The 20,367-nt window shown below is 36.6% G+C and overlaps 2 protein-coding genes across 5 annotated transcripts in view; one reads left to right on the top strand and one right to left on the bottom strand.

Moving 5' to 3' along the window:
- Nucleotides 1-2,902, bottom strand: part of LOC107079619 (uncharacterized) — a 114,979-nt gene extending 112,077 nt beyond the window's left edge. For 3 of the 4 annotated variants that reach the window (XM_069187171.1, XM_069187169.1, XM_069187172.1), the window contains exon 1: nt 2,743-2,901. Coding sequence is in view for 3 of the 4 variants with exons in the window: in XM_069187169.1 (XP_069043270.1) it covers nt 2,743-2,781 (39 nt within the window). In the remaining variant the exon portion in view is untranslated. Of the gene's footprint in view, nt 1-2,742 lie in introns of all 4 variants that reach the window. The other variant, XM_069187173.1, reaches the window with a different exon arrangement.
- A 202-nt stretch (nt 2,903-3,104) lies between these two features.
- On the top strand, nt 3,105-15,016 carry riok2 (RIO kinase 2 (yeast)). The gene is made up of 10 exons (XM_015365252.2): nt 3,105-3,274; nt 3,552-3,690; nt 3,821-3,937; nt 4,995-5,170; nt 6,526-6,614; nt 9,748-9,939; nt 10,278-10,370; nt 11,253-11,744; nt 12,195-12,291; nt 14,713-15,016. Exons 1-10 carry the CDS (start codon nt 3,209-3,211, stop codon nt 14,872-14,874), a joined length of 1,623 nt encoding a protein of 540 aa, XP_015220738.2. The 5' UTR covers nt 3,105-3,208; the 3' UTR covers nt 14,875-15,016.
- Nucleotides 15,017-20,367: the final 5,351 nt, after the last annotated feature.

Genomic DNA, 20,367 nt, shown 5'->3' with positions numbered 1-20,367 from the left:
TCTTCCAGAACCTGCCAGTACTGTTTGTTTTCACACTGCCCTCGAATTGGTAGTTCTTAATCTTCTCTGCTTCTTTCCATACCCTTGACACCAGCACAAGATATGAAAATGCAAAGCACTCACAGATTTATATGAGACAGATGCAAGTGACAGGGTCAATACTAACACTGAAAAAGTGCTATTGTCTAGAAAGTCAAGAAAACCCTGTCTTATTACAAACCATCTCAACCAAGGAAAAGCCAATTTGCTGCAGTAACACGGGGAACCCTGTCTTACTACCTCAAAATGAAATCAGCAGTTCTGGGACTGCATGCCAAATGGGTAGATCCATTTCAGGAACCCCATTGGCTAGTTTCTCAGCCCAGTCCAGATGTATCTGAAAAACATTTTTAAACTGCTCTTTTTAACAATTTTTACATAAAACGTGTACTATCTGTGGTGTCACTCAAAAATTTAAGGCAGACAAAAATAAGTTGACTCACTTTTCGAAATCTCAGAAGCTGACCGCCATCAAGCTTCTTTCAATTGAGCATAATTCTTTGATTGCCATTGCTCCGGGGCAGTCAGAAATGCACTGGGGGGTCTTATTTGTTTCTTTTTAGTCCAAAGTGAGCAAACCTGAAGCACAAGGAGCTTAAGTGCTGTATCTGGCTCGGGACTGAAGTGCATTACTGCCAGATTTTCAGGTTGCATAACAGGAAAGTTATCCTGACTCCAAGTCCACCAGCTGAAGCACTTAATGTCTGTTTATTCTGTAATGCCTCTGCCATTTACTATTTACTCTGGCTTAACACAGAATTAATACATGTCTTCTCCTCTCCTCTGTCTTATCACATTAAATCTGATTTAAACCTGATTCAGAAATGAAAACTTTTTTTTTTTGCTCTCACATGTACCACAGCTGCTTGTAGGTGCTCACCGAAATGTATTCTGCATTTCTGGAAGTACTATACACTTGTTTCATCTTGCAGACACACAGTCCTTTTTTTTGCCCTTGAAGTATCTTAGCTGGTTAATATATCCCAGAGGATCTCCTGGGACAGAAGCACTTGCTGGACCACGACATGTAAAATAAATGAGTTGAGGAATTTTACCAGAGTCAACAGCAATCCCCAGCTAGTTGCTACTGAATTTATAAAACTAACAGCTTTTTCTTCATGTCTATATGAAAGCTGATACTTTTTGCAATAAACCCTGACTGTTAGACCATGAAACTAGAACAGAGCCCTGTCTGTAGCCCTAGAACCCAGTGTACACAACTCTCAAGCCGTAAATTACACAAAGCTAAACTTGTTTATAAATCTACCTTCAAGATGGAATGTGCAGTATTTGCTCAGCTTGGCAATGACACCTCAGTTCATGGGCTGAAAATTGACTGGCCCTCCTTTATCATCTTAGCCCAACCCACTGAAATTCTTTTTACAAGCTACCTACTTATGAAGAAACCTCCTGTTAGGAGGAATATGGAAAACAGCATTTTTTTTTTTTACTGGGTATGAAATCTAATATGTGCCTCAAAATAAGGAAGTTTATTTTCCATCTTGGCATAGAACCCTACCTTCCCTGAATCACATACAATATTGCTGCCAGACTGGTCAATATGTAACAGAAGCAGCTTCTCTTATAGGGGGTGGAGTTGGGGGTGGAATAGGGTACCTGCATCGTCTTTCACAGGTTCTCAGCAATAAAACGTATATAGACTGAAACGTTTTTTTAAAAATAAACACAGTGCTGATACTAGATTTACTGCTTCGGTTACTTTGCACTTATACTTTGATAAGCAATCAAACAAAGACTAGCAATATGGTCAACATCTTCATGGTACTGGACTGAATACTGCAATCAAATGTTAAATATTCTATGTATGAAGCGATATTAAAAATGAGACGTGTTTTATTATCTGTCTGTATACGAGAGTATAAGTACATATAAAGCTCAACTGTCTAGCAACTCGACCGTTGTTGAACAGATACTGGAGTTAAATATCATGGGATTCAAGACTTCTTGGTTCAATAAAGAAAATACAAAATTGTATTACTTGGGTTCAACACTAGGGGGCACTGAAAATATCTACAACTCAAGTCTGGAGTTTTTATACCGTATGCTTCCACACAGCAATGTTGCATACTGCAAGCAGGGTATTCTATTTTAATTGCAGTAAATATAAATGTGAGCCATTGAGATTTTTTTCCTGAAATAAAGCTAGTTGCTTTCCTTGTCCACTGTAATTTTAATCAGATTTTTAAAAGCCCTACGCACTCAGCACCAGAGTGATACCAGTTACCTTTTTTTAACAGAATCAAGCAACTCACAGGCAAAAACATACCAGCAAGCGAGTGGAATTCAATACTAATAAAATGAGATATAAACGTCAACACGACAAGGGAAGTTCGTAGAGGCACCATTCAGTGGTCGCCAGTGTGGCTGAAGACCTTTTATTTCACACTAACATCCATGATCACTTTTCAGTTATCTAGTTATATTTCAGTTGCATCTGTGCATAGCATTATCAAGAACAGCGTGAGAGAGGTTAGAATACATAAAACAAAAGGTCATACAACTGGCAGATGATAATCACAACATCACCTATTTCATTTTAAATGTAATCAGCATTACTGCATTCTTTGGTTTACTTCTTTATTACTTATTTACAGTACCAATGCACCTGCTACTGCAGTGAGCTGTGAACGAATTACCAGCCCTTAAAAAAAATGTACAACTTTAACTGCTGCACTAGCTTACCTTAGCTGTTGAGTCACTGCCGGAGCTCACAGATGTCATATTGCTGCTTTAAAATACCCGACAGGAGAGGGAATGAATGATTGATCCGTTTAATCAGTTTGCTTCCCGGCGCAGCAACAACAGCACAACACGCTTCACCTAGGCAGCCGATCCTGCTTGGTACACCGAAAGTTTACTTTGCATTTGAAATTAAAAAAAAACTAAATACAAAACAATAATTAGAAATAGATTTTTGTTAAGTGTAGCTGTCATTTCTAACGTAGAAAAATAATAGTTTTGTTCGTATTGTTGATTTTGTTTTCTTTTTCCTCAACTACACGATGATAGGACCTGACGTCGTGTTACCAGCTCTGCTGTGCGTGACGTGCCTCAGTCTCCCCACGTGTTTGTCATGGCAGAAGCTATGGTACAGTGCTGATTTGAACGACTGTAAAGTTTAGAAAATTTGTTTCGTTTCACAGACGCCATGGGGAAGTTAAACGTTGTAATTCTAAGGTACCTATCGAGGGATGATTTCCGGGTCCTTACTGCAGTAAGTACGGCTTAATGTCACTCGTTTCGTCATTGTTAGCACTGCTTTTGTGCAGTACTATAACTACATGTAACTGTAGTGCACGGCCTACTCGTTAAATAGTTTAGGATTTGTGTTGTACTTCAGTCCTCTGAACGTGATTTTTTTTTGCCGTTTTATTATGAAATGGTCAAATTCAAGGTTTAACATCCATGACCTGGTAAAAAAATGGCATTTACTTTGGCTGATCTTGGATAATATTAGGAGCCGTGTTGTCATTTTAATTGTATTTTCACAGGTGGAAATGGGCATGAAGAATCACGAAATAGTTCCTGTTAGTCTGATTGCATCCATTGCCTGTCTGAGACATGGAGGATGCAATAAGATCTTAAGAGAACTCGTCAAGCACAAGCTGGTTGTTTACGAACGCACCAAAAGTAAGCACTAATCTTCCCTTCCCCCAATAACGTGTCTGTTATGCGAAATGAGCTTTTCCTTTTTGTTTATGCAAAATGTTATGTTTCTGTGCTGTTGGTTGATCAGCTGCTTACGTTGTTTCGGTTTCAGCTGTGCAAGGATACCGTTTGAACTATGGTGGATATGATTACCTGGCCTTAAAAACTCTGTCCGCCAGAGAAACACTCACCTCTGTTGGGAACCAAATGGGAGTTGGCAAGGAATCAGGTAGGGATATGACTGATATTAGGGGTAAATGTATACGAGGCTAGAACAATATGTGCATATTCAATAAACTCTTTTTTTAAAATAAGATGCAAAGTTGTTATATGTAGGGTGGCTCTGTGGTGCAGGGTTAGCATTGTTGCCTTACAGTGTTTGGGCCCTGGGTTCAATTGTGGACCTGGGGTGCTATCTGTGAGGAGTTTATATGTTCTCCCTGTGTTCGTATTGGGTGCTCTGATTTCTTCCCCCAGCCCAAAGACATACTGGTAGGTTAACTGACTTCTGGGAAATTCGGCCCTGGTGTGAGTGTATGTTTGTCTGTGTGTACCCTGCGATGGAATGGTGTCCTGTCCAGGGTGTATCTCACCATGCAACTGTTGCTTGCTGTGACAGGCTCCGGCTCCCCCTCAACCCTGAATTGGATGAAACTGTAAAGAAAATGGATGGCTGGAAGTGTATTTAGTCTCACTTTAAAATATAATCATTTATATATAAAAATGATGGTATATATAAAATACCCATCATTTTTTAGTCATAAACTTTGTACACAAATAACATTAAAATTGTTTGTATTATTGTTGTGAATCTGTAATCTGTGTTGACTCTTCTCCAGCTGAAAGAGAGAAACAAACTTAATAAAGTTTCTCTGCACCAGAGTAAGTGAGCTGCATGTCCAAATGCCACATTTGCAAATGAGCAAATAATTCTTATATGAAGTACGTAAAACATAAATGATTAATTTTTGACAGTGCTGAAAAAAACATTAGAAACAGGGACTTGGGTTTAAAGTTTTTGTAAATTGAATGTGCTGTAATGAAATAATACATTTCATTTTGTAAATAAAGTTCCCTTTGACTTTAAGAGCTCAGGGATCCGAAATTGATTAACATTGGAAACGTTGTATGTCAATTTCCGATAGATCAGAATCTAGTACTTCACCATTTGTTGCTTATGAAATAGTGTGCCAGATTCGGACACCAGTACATTTAAATCTAGTAGCACTCACAGAGTCGCATTTTTGACACCACTATTTTGCCTCCAATTTATTGTTTTCTCTCAGATATCTACATTGTTGCAAACTCTGAAGAGGAACAGTTTGCTCTGAAACTCCATAGATTGGGCCGAACTTCATTCCGGAACCTGAAGAACAAGCGAGATTACCACAAACACAGGCACAAGATGTCCTGGCTTTATCTTTCCCGACTTTCTGCAATGAAGGAATTTGCATACATGAAGGTATGTAATGAAATAAAAAAAAATGTATAAAGCATTTTTTAATAGATTATCCTGTTTTGTACCAATTGGACAATTTGAATATTTTTGTGACCATATGTAAATCTAGTTCATTAGTCAAATACCTGTGTTCTTTATTATTTCAGTGTTAATATAATATTTATATAATTTTTGGTTTTTAAAATAAGAAAATAAGTGAACCTAATACAGTGATACTCAAATGTAATGAGTGACCTTATGGACTAAAATTTATCATACCTCCATCTGGTAAATGTGCCTCTTTATTTTTTTTTATATATAATCTGATAGAATACATAAGGTTACTAAAGTGTGGATACAAGTGTTTCTGGAACAACATTCTGTGTAAATAGAGTAATATTATAAACACAAGAAGTGTAATATACTAATCAACAGATGAAATATGACATTTATAACTGTAATTTTCCTGATAACATTGTGAATATATTGCAATCTCCATTTGGGTGGTGTGTTATGTCTGGCGCAAGTCCAACATATTCTGGTCAATTTAGACCAGAAAGATCATTGTTTATATAATCTGAGCATGAAAGCATCTTACGCATGTCTGCGATATATAATTTACAAAGTTTAAGATGAGTCTATTTCAGTAAAGGCTTCATTCATGCCACTCACCCATATAGGCCATGGTTGTCTGGGAACCAGGATATTGTTGATGTATGAGTTCCATTTCGGACATCACATTTTGTACATTTTTCAAAGTCACTGTATGTTTCACATTGGAATTCCTGCCTTACTGGCTGCTTGGTTTGGAAGGGCGGCCTGATCTAAGTGGTATGATGAGTGTTCCACTTTCTACCGATGAAATGTCACATTTCCCAAAGTGATAAGTAACCTTTCAACCTGTTCCTGTCTGCCACTTAATCCCTTATTTATTTTGAAAGCTACTACGTTTTCATGGTCAGTTTGTTGTATTGCTACAAGTTATGGCTTGAAATCCAAGATCTGTCTGGGGGAATTTAAAGCATTTGCTTGAAAGTCAAGTTACGCCATTTTGATTGCACATGGAGATGGAGACCGTTACATTTTTGTGACCTTTCAAGACTGTTCTTTTGCACCTTAACTGTTTTATAGTTTGCATAGCAAAGGAGCTGAGTCCTTAATATTATAATTAAAATAATTATTATCTTAATATAGTTAATAAATACTTAAATTCTATTTGCTAGCTTGACAACAGAAAGATGCAGACTTGTAGGGATTGTAAATTACTTTTGTCTGTGTGTCAATAATACAAATTTGGTCATCATGCCAGCCTTAGTTATGGCAGTGGCAGTGTTCAGGATTTCATGCACAATCCTTTTACATTTTGGGGTCTGTTTCAGGCTTTGTATGACAGAGGATTTCCAGTCCCCAAACCAGTGGATTACAATAGACATGCTGTTGTGATGGAGCTCATTAATGGATACCCTTTGTAAGTATTAGGTGTTATTTGCTTACTCTAATCCTTTGCTTTAAAATATTAAGTATTGGAAGTTGTTTATTGGATTGTGTCTTTATTGTACCTTATGAGTGGTTAAGAACATAAAGATGTTTCTAAAAAGGAGGCCATCTGGCCAAGAATCAGCTTCAACAATTTAACTGGGAAGATTGATTCAGACTCAAAACCCTTTGTGTGCTTCGGTACCTCCTATTCTCACCTTTAAATGCATTTCCACTGTATCCTCTGGTTCATGTTTCACTCTCGATTCTGAAGTCCACTGGGTAGATTTTGTCAGTGCCTTAGAGAATTTTGACTCAGACACCCTTTGTATGGACTACAAACATTCAGTTATTTTAGTCTGATACAGTAGGGGATTCATTTAAGCCAGCAAATGTATCTACTGTAGATGCTCTTCTTTGGACTGATTCCAGACAGCAGTATCTTTTTTTGTCTGTATGGTGACAAGAGTTGTATATGTTTTCTTACCAGCACACTGTACATTTCCTAACAATCTATTTGCCTTTTTATTGCTTTCCCACATTGCCTAAAAGATTAAGAAAAACATAAACATCCAAGTGACTTCTCTAAACTTATTGTTTTCCCATCCCAAATTTAGAAAGTTTGTTTCTGCTACCTGCATGTCCACATTAAATCATCTAGTCATGGTTGAGTCTAAACCTTTAAATTTCCTCTGCTTCTATTGTATATGCTAATCCTTCTGGAAAAACCTGCATATATAACTAGCTTGAAAATCATACCAGAATCTAGATTGCTGATAGAAATTAGGGTGAGCAGTGGTACAGTACAGATCACTGTGGTACTACACTAATTCTTCGTGATTTGAATATTTCCCCCTTCTCTGTACTTTGTTTTCTTTGAATCTTAAGGTATTCATTATCTTGGGTGACTAACACCTCAAATACGAGTATGAATCTTTTATAAGGAACTTACTCATTTTTCAAATATTTTTTCCTCCTGTTTCTATCAGTTTGTATCCTTTGCTGCTGTTGCTCGTTCAACCAACTTTAAGACCTAGCTTTTGTAAATCCTTGATGACTTTCCACTAGAACCCTTTTCTTATTCAGACCAATAATTTTCTTATTCTAGTTTAGTTCTGATTATCATTCCAGTAACCTTATGTGTATTAAGAGTAATACTTATCTGTAATTGCATGGTTTTGTTATGGATGGAATTTTCCAGTCGGTGAGTATTATACTTGTGCCTGAGTTGACCTGAGATTAAATCACTCTTCCTGAATGGGATGCTTTTTCTTTGCATCTTAACTCCCACCCAAAACTGCTGCAATTTGTACTTCACAGTTGACTGGATAAATCAGTCTTTGCTTAGCTTAAGGACTGGTTAACCCATTATCTTCTGATAAGAAGCCCAGAGCCTTAACCACTATTTTAATAACTTTGCTTTTAAAAAGCTAGGTGAAGGTTAATTTTAGATTAGTAAACAGTTGTTTAGTAGGTCCAACCATCCTGACTGTTTCATAATTATGTTTAGAATACAAATTTCATGAGTACTTTGGGTGTAACATTGTATTTGTTTTTTGTAAAAACCTTGTACAGCACTTGTTTTTTTCTTTTGTAATTCCCAGTCCCAGAATAGAACCTTCAGTAATTCTGACACAGAAAAACTTTTCAGTGTCTATCAGCAATACCTTTGTCATCTCTGCCTCTGACATACGAGTAGAATGTCACCCTAATCCCGGTCCTTAAAAGTTCAATTGATAATTAGCAGGTAGACATAATAAGTAAGGTGTTGTTTGCTGTAATGTATTTCACTTGAACAGAATGAATTGCGAGAGATTAATTTTGAGTGGCCCTGTTGTAATATACTTGGATCTAGTAATCTAATAAATCTAGATTTACAAGAATCCAGTATATAGTTAATGTCGTACTGAATTGAGTCTTAAGCTGCAAGAAATGTCCTGTTCCTGTTTAAAAAAGAATCAGTTTTTGAAAGTTCTAACAGGAGGTAACAAAGACAAAAGCCTGCACCGTGATTTGGTTTGGTTCAATTACCGCTGTGAGAAAAACTCTTTATATTTTTTTATCTTTGTGGTTTATCTCCAGAGACTTTATTGTCTCAGATGAAAAGTACTTGGTGGGAGGGTCACATGCGCTTATTATTTCCAAAAAATCTTATTCGATAGCATCTAAAACTCTATTTTGTACATGGGAAGACATTAAGTTGTCATTAAAACTTCAATGAGAAAAACACAGTGCTTTGTTTGTACAGCTGAAAGTGGAAGACAGTTTTAGGGCTGAAATGAAGTAAACTGTGACCTTCTCTTAACAGCCTGCCTGTACTTTAGAAGGCACTAGGTAGACCTGTGCCTGTGGGACATGGTTATTTTTCTGAAAATGGCTAAAAAGGCATGGTTTCAATTTTGGGGGGAAATTGGAAACAACAGTATGCAAAATGGGAGTAACAGTCATTTCTAATTTTCATAGCAATTGCATGGTGGAGTATCAGCTGTTTCTGTTTCACTGCGCTCTTGTGGGGTCAGCTGTTAATAGAGATTTGGACAATTAAAAATGGATTATATTGAAGCAGCCAAAACACACCCTTTGATTGATGGATAATTTACAGTTTTTTTAGAGCTTTTCCAAAAGTATTTTACCAAAGACCTCAGGCAGGATTTGGTATTTTCATTAAAACAATCTAGTTAACTGTATTCAGTATTTTGTAAAGGGGTATTCTTGAAAAAACGATTTGGATGGGATGTCAATTTTACAATTTTCTTTTAAACTGAGGGTATAAAAATAATTCAAAATGCCAGGCAATAACAGCTTACTATACTTGTTTTCTTATGGCTTCTGAAGTGGGTATGTAGGATTGCACAGTAACGTCTTAATGCATTTACATAATCACCTATTAAAGAAACAGCATTACACTTTGACATATTTTGTGTTGGTATCCAAATATATATAGGTGATCTTACAAATAATGTAAAATAAATAAACTGCAGTTTATATTTTAATTATTTTAAGAAACTTTGAACATCTGGAATAGGACACTTTGCTAATACATTTTAGCATTAACATCTACCAGTTGATGTAAATGGTCCTTTGACATGATGAAATGACATAATGACTGAAATTACTTTTTTAAGATGCCAGGTGCGCCGTGTGGAAGATTCAGCTGGATTATATAGTGAAATAATGGACCTGATTGTGAAACTCGCAAATCATGGCTTGATTCACGGAGATTTCAATGAGTTCAACCTCATGCTGGATGACAAAGATCATGTCACGATGATCGATTTCCCACAGATGGTGTCTACCTCCCATCAGAACGCAGAATGGTAATTTCTTCAATAAGCTTATCTGACATTTAAGGAAAGCCAGTATCTAAAAAATTAGAATTTCCATACAATAACTTCTTCTACATAAGAAGGTTTGCAAATGACAGAAGAACTTTTGGCCCTTGCTTGTTTTGTTTTTTGGAGCTGAGTGATTGAAGGAGTTTGTTCAGCCATTTTAGCTTTGACAGCATGGCTGTGTAGCTCATTTCAGATCTGTTGATTGAAGAGGAACAATATACTAGAGTCCAGTAACTGAGTGGTACAGTTTCCATTTTGAAGTGATCCCCCATCCCCAAGTGGTCCAAGATTTCTTACTGTTTTCTGTTTCATTCTTTTAGGTATTTCAACCGAGATGTCAAATGCATTCGTGATTTCTTCGCAAAACGTTTTGGCTATGAAAGTGAGCTTTATCCGACTTTTAAAGATATCAGGTAATGTTAATGTATAAAATTTGGGAGAACCCACTGGAACCCAGAGATGTTCTTTTACATTTTTCTTCATGCCATTTGTTTTCTAAAATGCTCAAAAAGAAAAAGACATAAGAGTCACACCTGAAAAATGCATTTAGTGTTTTTGCTGTTTATAAAGTGCACTATGTCAGTGCAATTTAATTAAAAGGTTAAGCAGAACCACCTGGGCTAAGGTGTGTTGGAAAAACAGTACTTTATCTGCTGTGGCAATTAAAGATATTGCTCAGTCAGGTTGAGAAAAGTGCATAGACGTTCTTGGTACCTTTTACACCACTTAGCAATGTTTTTGTGTTTGTTCACCTTTGTTCCAAATATGCACCATATAGTTAGGTTACAGGCTTCTATTACCATTCACACCAAAACTGGAATGCAGAGTGTGGCTGGTCTAACTAAGTATGTTACCATTTCAAGTATTTGACACTAATGCAGATAGTGTGCAGTTGAAGTCCAGTGGGTTTTACTAGCCTATTCCATTTTTTTCCATTTTGAATGTACTGATTACTAAGTCTGAAACAAAACTAAGAGTTGCAATATTGTAGTTCACATTGTAGTGTAAATGTGGTACAAAATGTAAAAGAGTACCTGCTGTCATGCAACTAACACAGTAGGTGATCTTACAAATAATGTCAAATAAATAAACGTTATTCTCTCTTAACAAAATGCTGCTTTTCTACTTTAAATTTGGAGCATCCAAATAATCTAGGTACTGAACTTTTATGTTCTTGAAAATGCAACTGGTACTGTGTGCTTATTTATTAGAATTGGTACAATCTGCTGTCAAAAACACTGAAGGTCCTAGTTTTCTTTGGGGATAATAGGGGTTACTTTTGTGTTTGGGTCCAGGAGAGAGGACTGTCTGGATGTGGAGATTTCTGCAAGTGGATACACCAAAGACATGCAGCTGGACGACGAGCTTCTCCACCCAACTGGACCTGAGGAAGAGGATGATTCCACTTCCGCAGGCGAACAGCAGCCTTCAGCCCAGGATTCAGGCCGGGAGGCCTCAGAGCACAGTGGGGACACAGAAGTGCCGTCTTCACATAAAGCTGACGAGGCAGAAGTGCTGGAAGATTTGAATCCAAAATCTGAAGCATCTGTGCATATGAATGAATTCCAACAGGCACTCCTGGAACTGGAGGGCCTGTCAGTCAGTGGGAGCAGTAAGACGGGCTTTGAACACAGCGCCTTTCAGACGGACAGCAGGCTTGAAAAATCCCAGCAATCTGGAGATGATGAGACAACTGCAGATAAAGAAAGTGAGGAGGACGAGAATGAAGATGAATGTCCTGATTTAGTTGACCTTTCAGCAGCTAATAAAGAATACCGGCCTTTCAGGTACATAAATGTGTTTTGACATTTGTTAGGGAGATATAATAATGTACATACTTCACCTGGAGGGGACAGTGATGGTTCACAAAATTAATTTGTTGCCAGAAAAACAAAAATGTGTCCGCTAGCAGGTCTTAGTAAATGGATTTACCACATTTTATTGTGAAAGATCTTCAGTCATGCAGAAACCTTCACATGCCTTTATGCTGTAACCCTCATCTAACCAAAAAATATTTTTTGTGTAGTAATGAAAAAACAATATCCTGAAGAGCAGATTTGTTCTTTATGAGGTTCTGTCAGAGTGCTTGTTAATGCTGTATGTGTGATACTGTAAGCAAAGGTTACATGATCCTCATAGAGTGTTTAAGAGTACTTTATTGCTCAAGTAGAATGTTAAGAGGCTCTTGTGAAGTGAAATCTCACAGTCTGACTGAATAATTTCTGCCTTTCTAACAGAAATGAGGAGAGCATGCTTCACATTAATGAGCACAGACGAAGAACAACCAGCATGACATCAGTGGGCAGCCTGGCAAGTTGTTCAACAATACCATCAGTAAGTACAAACTGTGGGGCTCAGCTCTAAACATCACAATGTTCCACTCCTTCTTGTACTATTTTTTTCTCCCTGTCAAACATGTATAAAAAGCAGTATATTTGAAAGCGGCACGGTGTTACAGCGCTTGCAGCCTTGCAGCGCTGGATCCCTGGGTTTGATTCTTGATCTGGGCTACTGTCTGCATGGAGTTTGTACAGTATGTTCTCCTGTGTTGGATTTCCTCCAAGTGCTCAGGTTTCCTTCACAGTCCAAAAAGCTACTAGTGGATTAAATGAATTCTGGATAAATTGGCCCTAGGCGTGAGTGTATGCGTGTCTTTGTCTGTCAACAAAGGACTGGTGACCTGCCCGTTGGCTCCCCCTTTACCAAAATATGTTAAAGCTGTCAGGAAATGGATGGATGGGATATATTTGAACTAAGCTTCTGAAATGGAAAAAATTGCCCATTTTGGGAGAACATTAAATTATTTTCTTTGTAAACATTAAGGGAAAAAAAATGGATTCAAAGTGACTTGTATTTTCCACATAAATAAGTGATATTTGTTTAATTTTCCACCTTATTTATAAAGAACAAAGTATCAGAAGTAATGAGTAGCAGATCATTTTAAGTAAGCATGATGATGATCTCGTTAGTGGTTTTTTAACAGTTTTGGAATGTCTCTTATTTTATTTTAAGACAAAAGGGAATGGTTCTCAAAAATGTTATCGTTTACTTCAGATCTCAAAGCCAAAGGCTAATTCAAATGCTGTCTACTTGGAAAAGCATGTTGTATATAGAAACTGGAGCAATTTTAAATTTTGTGCTTGTATCGGTTTTAATGAGATTACAATACACTGAATGTTTGATTATACTCCAAATATAAACTCGCGTGAAAGAAATTGAAATTCTAAACAGAACTAGACTGCCACCATGTGGCAAATAAATTACATAGCATTGATTAGGACAAAAATATTTTCTGTTTGGGATTATGGCTTATATTACTCATTGCAAAATGTTTATTTTTAAAAGCCAAGTTATGCATTAATTTTTAATGTTTAGTGCTTTCACCAAGTGAAATATTAATATCCTTTTGTTTTTAGCCCTGCCTTTAACTATTCAGATTTTGGCTAAAGTATTTAAAAAATATATTTTTAGATCCATAAAGTCCATTCTAATTCCACAGTGAATAGAACATTTTCTTCTTTATTTCAAAGGCATCTAATTTTGTCATTTCTGTGGGTATTTTTGTAATTATGAGCAGTCAGTCTTTGAACTTTTGTACATGATTTTCTGAAATCACATTTTGTATTAGATTTGAGATAGCTTTCCACTTAGCCATACACCCTTGTCATCTGCATTGTCACAGTCCTAATAGGTCTCCCCAATATGCTTTTTGCCAAACACACATTAGTAACACAATCACAGTGGTGCTTTTTAATGTGTAAAAGGTCAATGCTAGAACTGCCAGGTTGGGATATTAAATGAAAAGTCTAATGCATTCTGCACCAGCGGGCCATTAATACAGCAGAAAGTAAAGGCAAAATCAATTGCTCTGGATGCAATCCATCATTACATCCTAGGATCTGATCATCGCATGTGCACCCTGAGGAGCTAGCGCAGCTGGAAAATAAAAGGTCTATGGTCTTTTCACATGGTTGCTTGGTTTCGGGTTGCACGTGTTCCTGAAAGGGAGTAAATGTGGTCTTGAGAACAGGAGGTTGATGGTATTAGCTAGTATTGCCCACCTCAGTGGTATAAGATTTCCAGCATTATGCCTCAGTGCTTTGCCGTCTCAGACAGGTTTATTCTTGAGTATTGTGCTGAAGGGCATTCATATTGGGCATTTCATTTTCATACTCAACCTAATAACCTAGTAAATAAGCAACTCATGTTACATTTATTGATTTCCATGAAGCATCCAAGTATGTCTTTTAGACAGACGTTCTTCAGACGAAGATTACTTCTAAACCGTAGGTGCCAATGCTGGGTCAACTCAGCTGAGATGTTTAAAACGGTTGCAGTCTCTGTGGGTGATGCAATTTTTATTGTAATATTAGTTAAGGGGTATACATGTTCATTAAGTAAACCAGTTTGTTCATGGGTAGAAAAGCAGTGTCCCATGTGGATTTTGAACTCATATCCTGTTGGTCTGATGGCTGGAGCCTAAACCAGAATTCCACCCTGCTCATTTGTTCCCTACTTCGCCCCATTGTCAGTGTAGTTTGAATTTTTATGAAGGTCACCTCAAGCTCCATATAAACTCCGAAAAAATTATTTACTATATATATGTTATGGACCATTCAGTTTGACAGAATCCTTAATGCCATTGCAGAAGACCAGGGTATAGCAATTCACATTCGCTTTATGAAAATGTACCCACTCCACTTTTCCTTTACAGGGAATCCAAATGCTCACTGAATTTGGTCCTTCTTTTTATAGGAGCTGGTGAAGCAGAAGGTGAAACAGCAGCTCTCGAAGCAACAGAAAGCAGCACAGCGAAGGCGTTTGCAGAAGGGAGAAGCCAGTGTGTACACAAAGGAGAGACGGGAGAATGTGCAAAATATTAAATGGAGTCTGGATGCTGCTTCCTTCTGGGGATGAACTACATCCTGAAAGATTTGTAGTATAATCAGATTTCTCCCCACCTTGGAAGTTGGGAAGAAATATTATTAATGTTATGGTCATTTTGAGGTTCCAATCTATTCAAATCATGTCTAATAAATAAGTTTGTTTACTTATTTAACCTGACTGAATTTGTTTGAAAATGTTTTAGTCTGCTTTCAAGGGATACTAAACAAGGGTCAGATTGTCACCGTGTACTTCCATCATTAGTATATAACTAAGATTACAAACATGCTGTTTGGCCCATTTTGCTTATTACGTTTGCTAGTAGTCCAAGGATGTCATTCAGGGAGCTATGAAACTGTTGCAACAGTGTGGTTAAATAGCATATTCTAGGCACAGACAGATTTGTGTGTAAAATAATACTGATTGCTCTCAGTCCTAAAATTACATCTTTTTACTTTACACTTGTCTCAGGGCACTTGTTTAAGAATTGATCCTGAATATTCAGAAATGCCTCTGTCATACTTTTAAATTTTAAGTATTCACATGCCCTCATTCAGAACGAAATAAATTAAGTTCTTTCAGGCCAGTAATTATCATTGTTGCTTTTCTTTGGACAGGTTCCAAAGCAATGGCATTTTTATCAAGTGATGACCAAATGTTTACCTTATATTCTAAATGATTTCATTTCTTTGTCTTTTATAGCTTTTTTCAATGTATTTGTATTGTACAGATCTTAAAATATCCTCATATTCTCTATATACAGTCAGTATTACTTAATTCAGAAGAGTGTTTATAATGTAAAATGGTGATGTATGCACACATGTAATACTCAGTATTTGTATGCTTTTATAAAGCATAAATCGGAATGTATTGTCAAAAGAATTTCACAATTACAATTACATAATTCACCTACAGTAGATTTTATGTCGTAATAGTTATACAGCTATTTAAATATAATTTTAAAACATTTCTCTGCAGGGGATGAATTGTTATTTTTAGTGACATACCCTTCAGTTTGTTAGGTTTGCCTTCTTTAGGCTTCAGAATTTGAGTTGTGTACTTTTACCAGTCATGTAATTTAATGTAATTTAACATGAAACTGAGAAAACTTCATCTGACAGAGATTACAAGTAGCTGGATTATGTTCATTTTTCCAAATTAAAGAACCCATTTCCAAGGGCCTTTTAAAGGCTGTGTTTGAAAGGCGTTGCAGACTCCCAAGTCTGGCATCTCTCATGGGAGATGTGGAAGGGGCCACTGGGAAGGGGCAGCACTGGGGCCCTGGGTTCAATTCTGGACTCGGACTTGTTATCTGCATGCAATTTGTACGTGTTCATGTGTCGTCGCCCCCCCCTCCCCAGTCCAAAACCGAACTGGTATGTTAATTGGCTTCTTGGAAAATTGGTCCAGGACCAAGTGTGTGTGTGTTTGTGTCTGTGCCTGTATCTGTGTGACTGGCCTCTCGTCCAGGGATGGGTGCCCGTTGCTTTCCAGAATAGGATTTAGCTCCCCTGCAAACCAGAATTAGAAGAAGCAGTTAGAAAATGAATGGATGACCACTGAGAAGAGAACTAAAAGACAGGTGCGTGCTAACAACAGGCTGTGTGGTACATGCAGTGACTTTGTCTGGATCTGTCCATTGGTTTGTACGTTCTTAATATTTGTGCTACCCTTTTCTGTTACAACTGACCACCACAGTATATCAAAACTAAGAATTGTTCTTGACCTGCTTTTTTGTACTTTTCTATATGTTTTCTAGTCCTTTTAACTTCAAACACAAGTAACATTTTGGATGGTTTGGTTTGTATGTTTGTTTGATCTTTGTCAGACAACTATTGTCTGAATGTTTTTTGTAATCCTCTTTATAAGTGTTTGCTTTATGGAAGTAGTAATTCATTTTGAATTTTAGTGGTGTTTTGATTTTAAGCTGTGTATACCAAAGTACATTAATGCCATGAAGTTCAACTTCAATACACGAACCATACGAGTTGGAGGGTATGTTTCCCCAAAGCACCAAACAGAAACAAAACTGTAGAAAGCATGACATTTTTTCCTAACAGTCATTTCAAATATGTGATATAAACTCCTGCTGAAATGAACATGAATGTTGTTTCATTAAAACATATTTACAAAGTCATCGAATCAGAAGGAGAACACTAAATTTGTAGTTTTCCTAGGTAATGAGACCTAACAACAGTTATTCTTAAGGGTCTCAAATTTGTCTGCATTCACTTGAATTCGGTATTACAAGGGCAACAATACAGGGAACAATCACCTTGACTAGATTTTGAACAACTCTCCAGCAGAAGGTGAAACCAAGAACTTTTTTCTTCTTCATCTCTTTAGGTGAGGAGTGCCACCTACCAGTCCCCAGCTTATGCACAATTGGTTCATTATCAGTCTTGTATCCAGAATTCTCTCCACCAATTTTGCTATCTGACCCATGAAGCCCATATAGTCGGCAGCAGGCCTACAGCTGCGCATCATGTCATGAAGGGTCATACTACAGGTTAACACTGAGACCAAGTTGGTTGTGTCCGGTTTACATTTCAGCTCCAGGAGTTTTAAACAAAAGGCACTTTATGCAGGAAGTTCTAAGGTTATGTCAACACTTTCCTGCTCAATCTTGATAAATAGTCCTTTATTTAATGGATGAGATGAGTGACTTTATTTTTAAGGTAGAAGGAAGACCAAGGGAATTGAGAGTAGAACTGTTTAAAGATGTGTTTTAAGAAGTAACAAAAAACAAGAGAAGACCTGTTCTGATTTTGTTGGGGTTTTTTCGGTTGAGTTTTTTTTTTGTAAATAAAATTGGTACCAGCTAATTTGTTCTTCATTTTTAAATTAAGTGGAACCTTTTAAAGAGCAAGTATGACATAAGGATATTGGTAAAAAGTTAAGAGACCAATATTCAGGCTTTGCAGATGTTCCAAAATACTACTTGGGAAGAAGAGCAGTGTTTATTTGAGAAGAACAATTAAGAGACTTAAAATAATTAAAATGTGTATAACTCACCCTGTGATAATTTATATAAATTCCAAAGAACAACTGTGTAGTACAACAATTGTATAACTTGTAATACTACAAATGTGAACACTTGGAAGGGGTTAAAAACTAAAATTTTCTCCTTTTAAAAGCTGATATTACGTAAGAAATATAAGAATGCTAAGGATTTCTGTGTTCATAGAATAGTTTCTAAATAGCTCTGAATATCGTAGGATGCAAAATAACAGGGACTTGTATGTTATTACTGAAATATTTTGCCCCATCCTTTACAAATCAAGTGCTTAAAGATGCAAATTAGAAAAAAAATGTCAGGGCACAGTTCTGCCAAAATATTTGCTCTGTAATAAAAAGTAACTAAAATGGACACTTAAAACTACAACACTCCCTTTTAACTTGAAGCATAGCCTGATTGCTTTTCCTTACTTAATTCCAAAACCTCCCCAGTAAGGTCTAAGTCTATATCCAAAACTCATTAAATCATATTGTGGGAGCTTATTCATACCTGGTCATACTTAATCTCAGATCCAGCACCATATTGTGTAACATACAGTTAGAAGATCAATGTTAATGTTAATTTAAAATAAAGTTTCAAATGATATTTTTAAGTGATGCTATACCCCACTTTACAGCAATGTCATGATATGAAAAACATGTTGGGTGATAATGTGTTAGAATGATGATACACTTAAAATGCCAAACAAATAGAATTCTAGAAGAATAAGACATACAAGTAAACATTGGTTTATCATCTACAATATGATGGGGCAAAATGTATAAGATGTGCATTACCCCACTTAAGATGATGGGTAGATTAACTTCTGTCCAAATTGAATTATTATGTTTTAAAAATTGGAAATATAGCAGTAATAAAAGTACACACATTTTATTCAGTAAAGCAAGCTAACTGTAAGGTGTACCTTAAGAATGAATTTGTGTAGGTTTAATGGGTATCAGGTATTAAGAGCTGAGGTTATCCTTTAAAAACTGCCTTACAACACAATTATCCTTTGCTTGTCATTGAGCTCACAGCAGAGAAAGGTGCCCTTAACAAAGAATGGAGAAGGTCTCAGAGGCAGCTGTATCCAGAAAGGAAATCCTTGAACCAATGTAGTACTATCAGGCTGGCATAGTGATTAGCATTGCTGCCAAGCAGCAGTAAGACCCTAGGTTAAAGTCCCTCTGTGTGGAGTTTGCATGTTCTCCCCAAGTTCATGTGGGTTTCCTCAGGGTGCTCTGGGGTTTCATCCCACAGTCCAAAGACCTGCTAGCAGGTTATTTTTTTCATACAAAATGCTCCTGGTGTGAGATTGTGAGTGTTTTGTGTCTGTGTGTGCCCTTTGATGGACTGGCATACTTTCCAAGTTGTATCCTGCCTGCGCCCAGTGCTTCCCAAAATAAGTTCTGGGCCACCATAGCCCTGAATTGGATAAGCAGTTATTGTTTCCTGAATCTTTTATTTTCAGGCTTCTTTGCATGTCTTAAGCTATGAGGTATCAAAATGTTTTGACATTTCAGAGTACTGTAAAACTTGCATTAGCTAATGACCCTTAAGGCACATTTTTGGGGTAATAAATAATTGTACTTTTCATTTTAACAGTGCACATACAGTGCTAATGTATGTATCTAGTATATATGTAAAAATATATTTCATATCAAATTTTATGGATTTTTAATAAACTTAAAATCTGCTAATTTAGCTTAAGATGCAAACAAGAAAGGAAGTTATACTGTATCTTAGGATGCAACACATTTTCCTTTCCTAACAGTATGCTAATGATTTCTCTTACACATATCGTGAGGAACTTTTATATAAGTAACTACAATACCACCTTACTTACATTGTAAGGCACATATTACAGAAAGGTTTTTGACATTCATCGTACAGGTATGTGTATGTTTAAGATCAACTAGTAACTGAGATCCAAAGAAAAATTTTATGTTCATGGTTTCACTGTTTTCAAATTTTATGTTTCACTGAAGTGAAACATAACAACTTGAAATGTTGAGCATATAATAAGCTGTTTAAAGTGGCAGTTCCCATTCCGAGTCCTATGGACCTACATGCCTGCCAGTTTTCTTAACTTACTGTAATTGAACTTTTAACTGAGTTGCCTGATTGGAGCCTTTGAAATGGAATATCTGCTCAAACATTAGAGATGTTTACTTGCTTATTGAGACGTAGTAGATAAAAGGCAATGTCCAACATGTTTAAGGGCTTAAACATCAATGCTTCAAATGAATTCTCTTAAGTAATTATTTTAAATTAAGGAGAGACATACCCTGGTGTAGAAGAGAAAACAGATGAACATGACATAGTGATAAGGCTAGACAGCAGGACAGGTGATCCATGAGTGTAATATGTTGATGCTTCATCATCTGTAAAATATTCAATAGCATGTTGACTTAAAAAGTAAAAAAGGTGTATGGACGTGAATGTTCCCTTCCACGTAATGTTGCATCAACTTATTTCATTGATCTTTAATTAATCTTCTTTTCTCAAGTCCATTTTGCTTTACTCAA

Source organism: Lepisosteus oculatus, chromosome 3, assembly GCF_040954835.1.
Source record: "Lepisosteus oculatus isolate fLepOcu1 chromosome 3, fLepOcu1.hap2, whole genome shotgun sequence".
Classification (NCBI taxonomy): domain Eukaryota; kingdom Metazoa; phylum Chordata; class Actinopteri; order Semionotiformes; family Lepisosteidae; genus Lepisosteus; species Lepisosteus oculatus.
This window is presented reverse-complemented; position numbering and strand designations above follow the sequence as displayed.

Coding starts and splice junctions, on each gene's coding strand:
- riok2 (XM_015365252.2), top strand. CDS start 3,209: ATGGGGAAGTTAAACGTTGTAATTCTAAGGTACCTATCGAGGGATGAT. Junction 10,371..11,252: donor CCGACTTTTAAAGATATCAG/GTAATGTTAATG, acceptor GTTTGGGTCCAG/GAGAGAGGACTGTCTGGATG. Junction 11,745..12,194: donor AAAGAATACCGGCCTTTCAG/GTACATAAATGT, acceptor CCTTTCTAACAG/AAATGAGGAGAGCATGCTTC.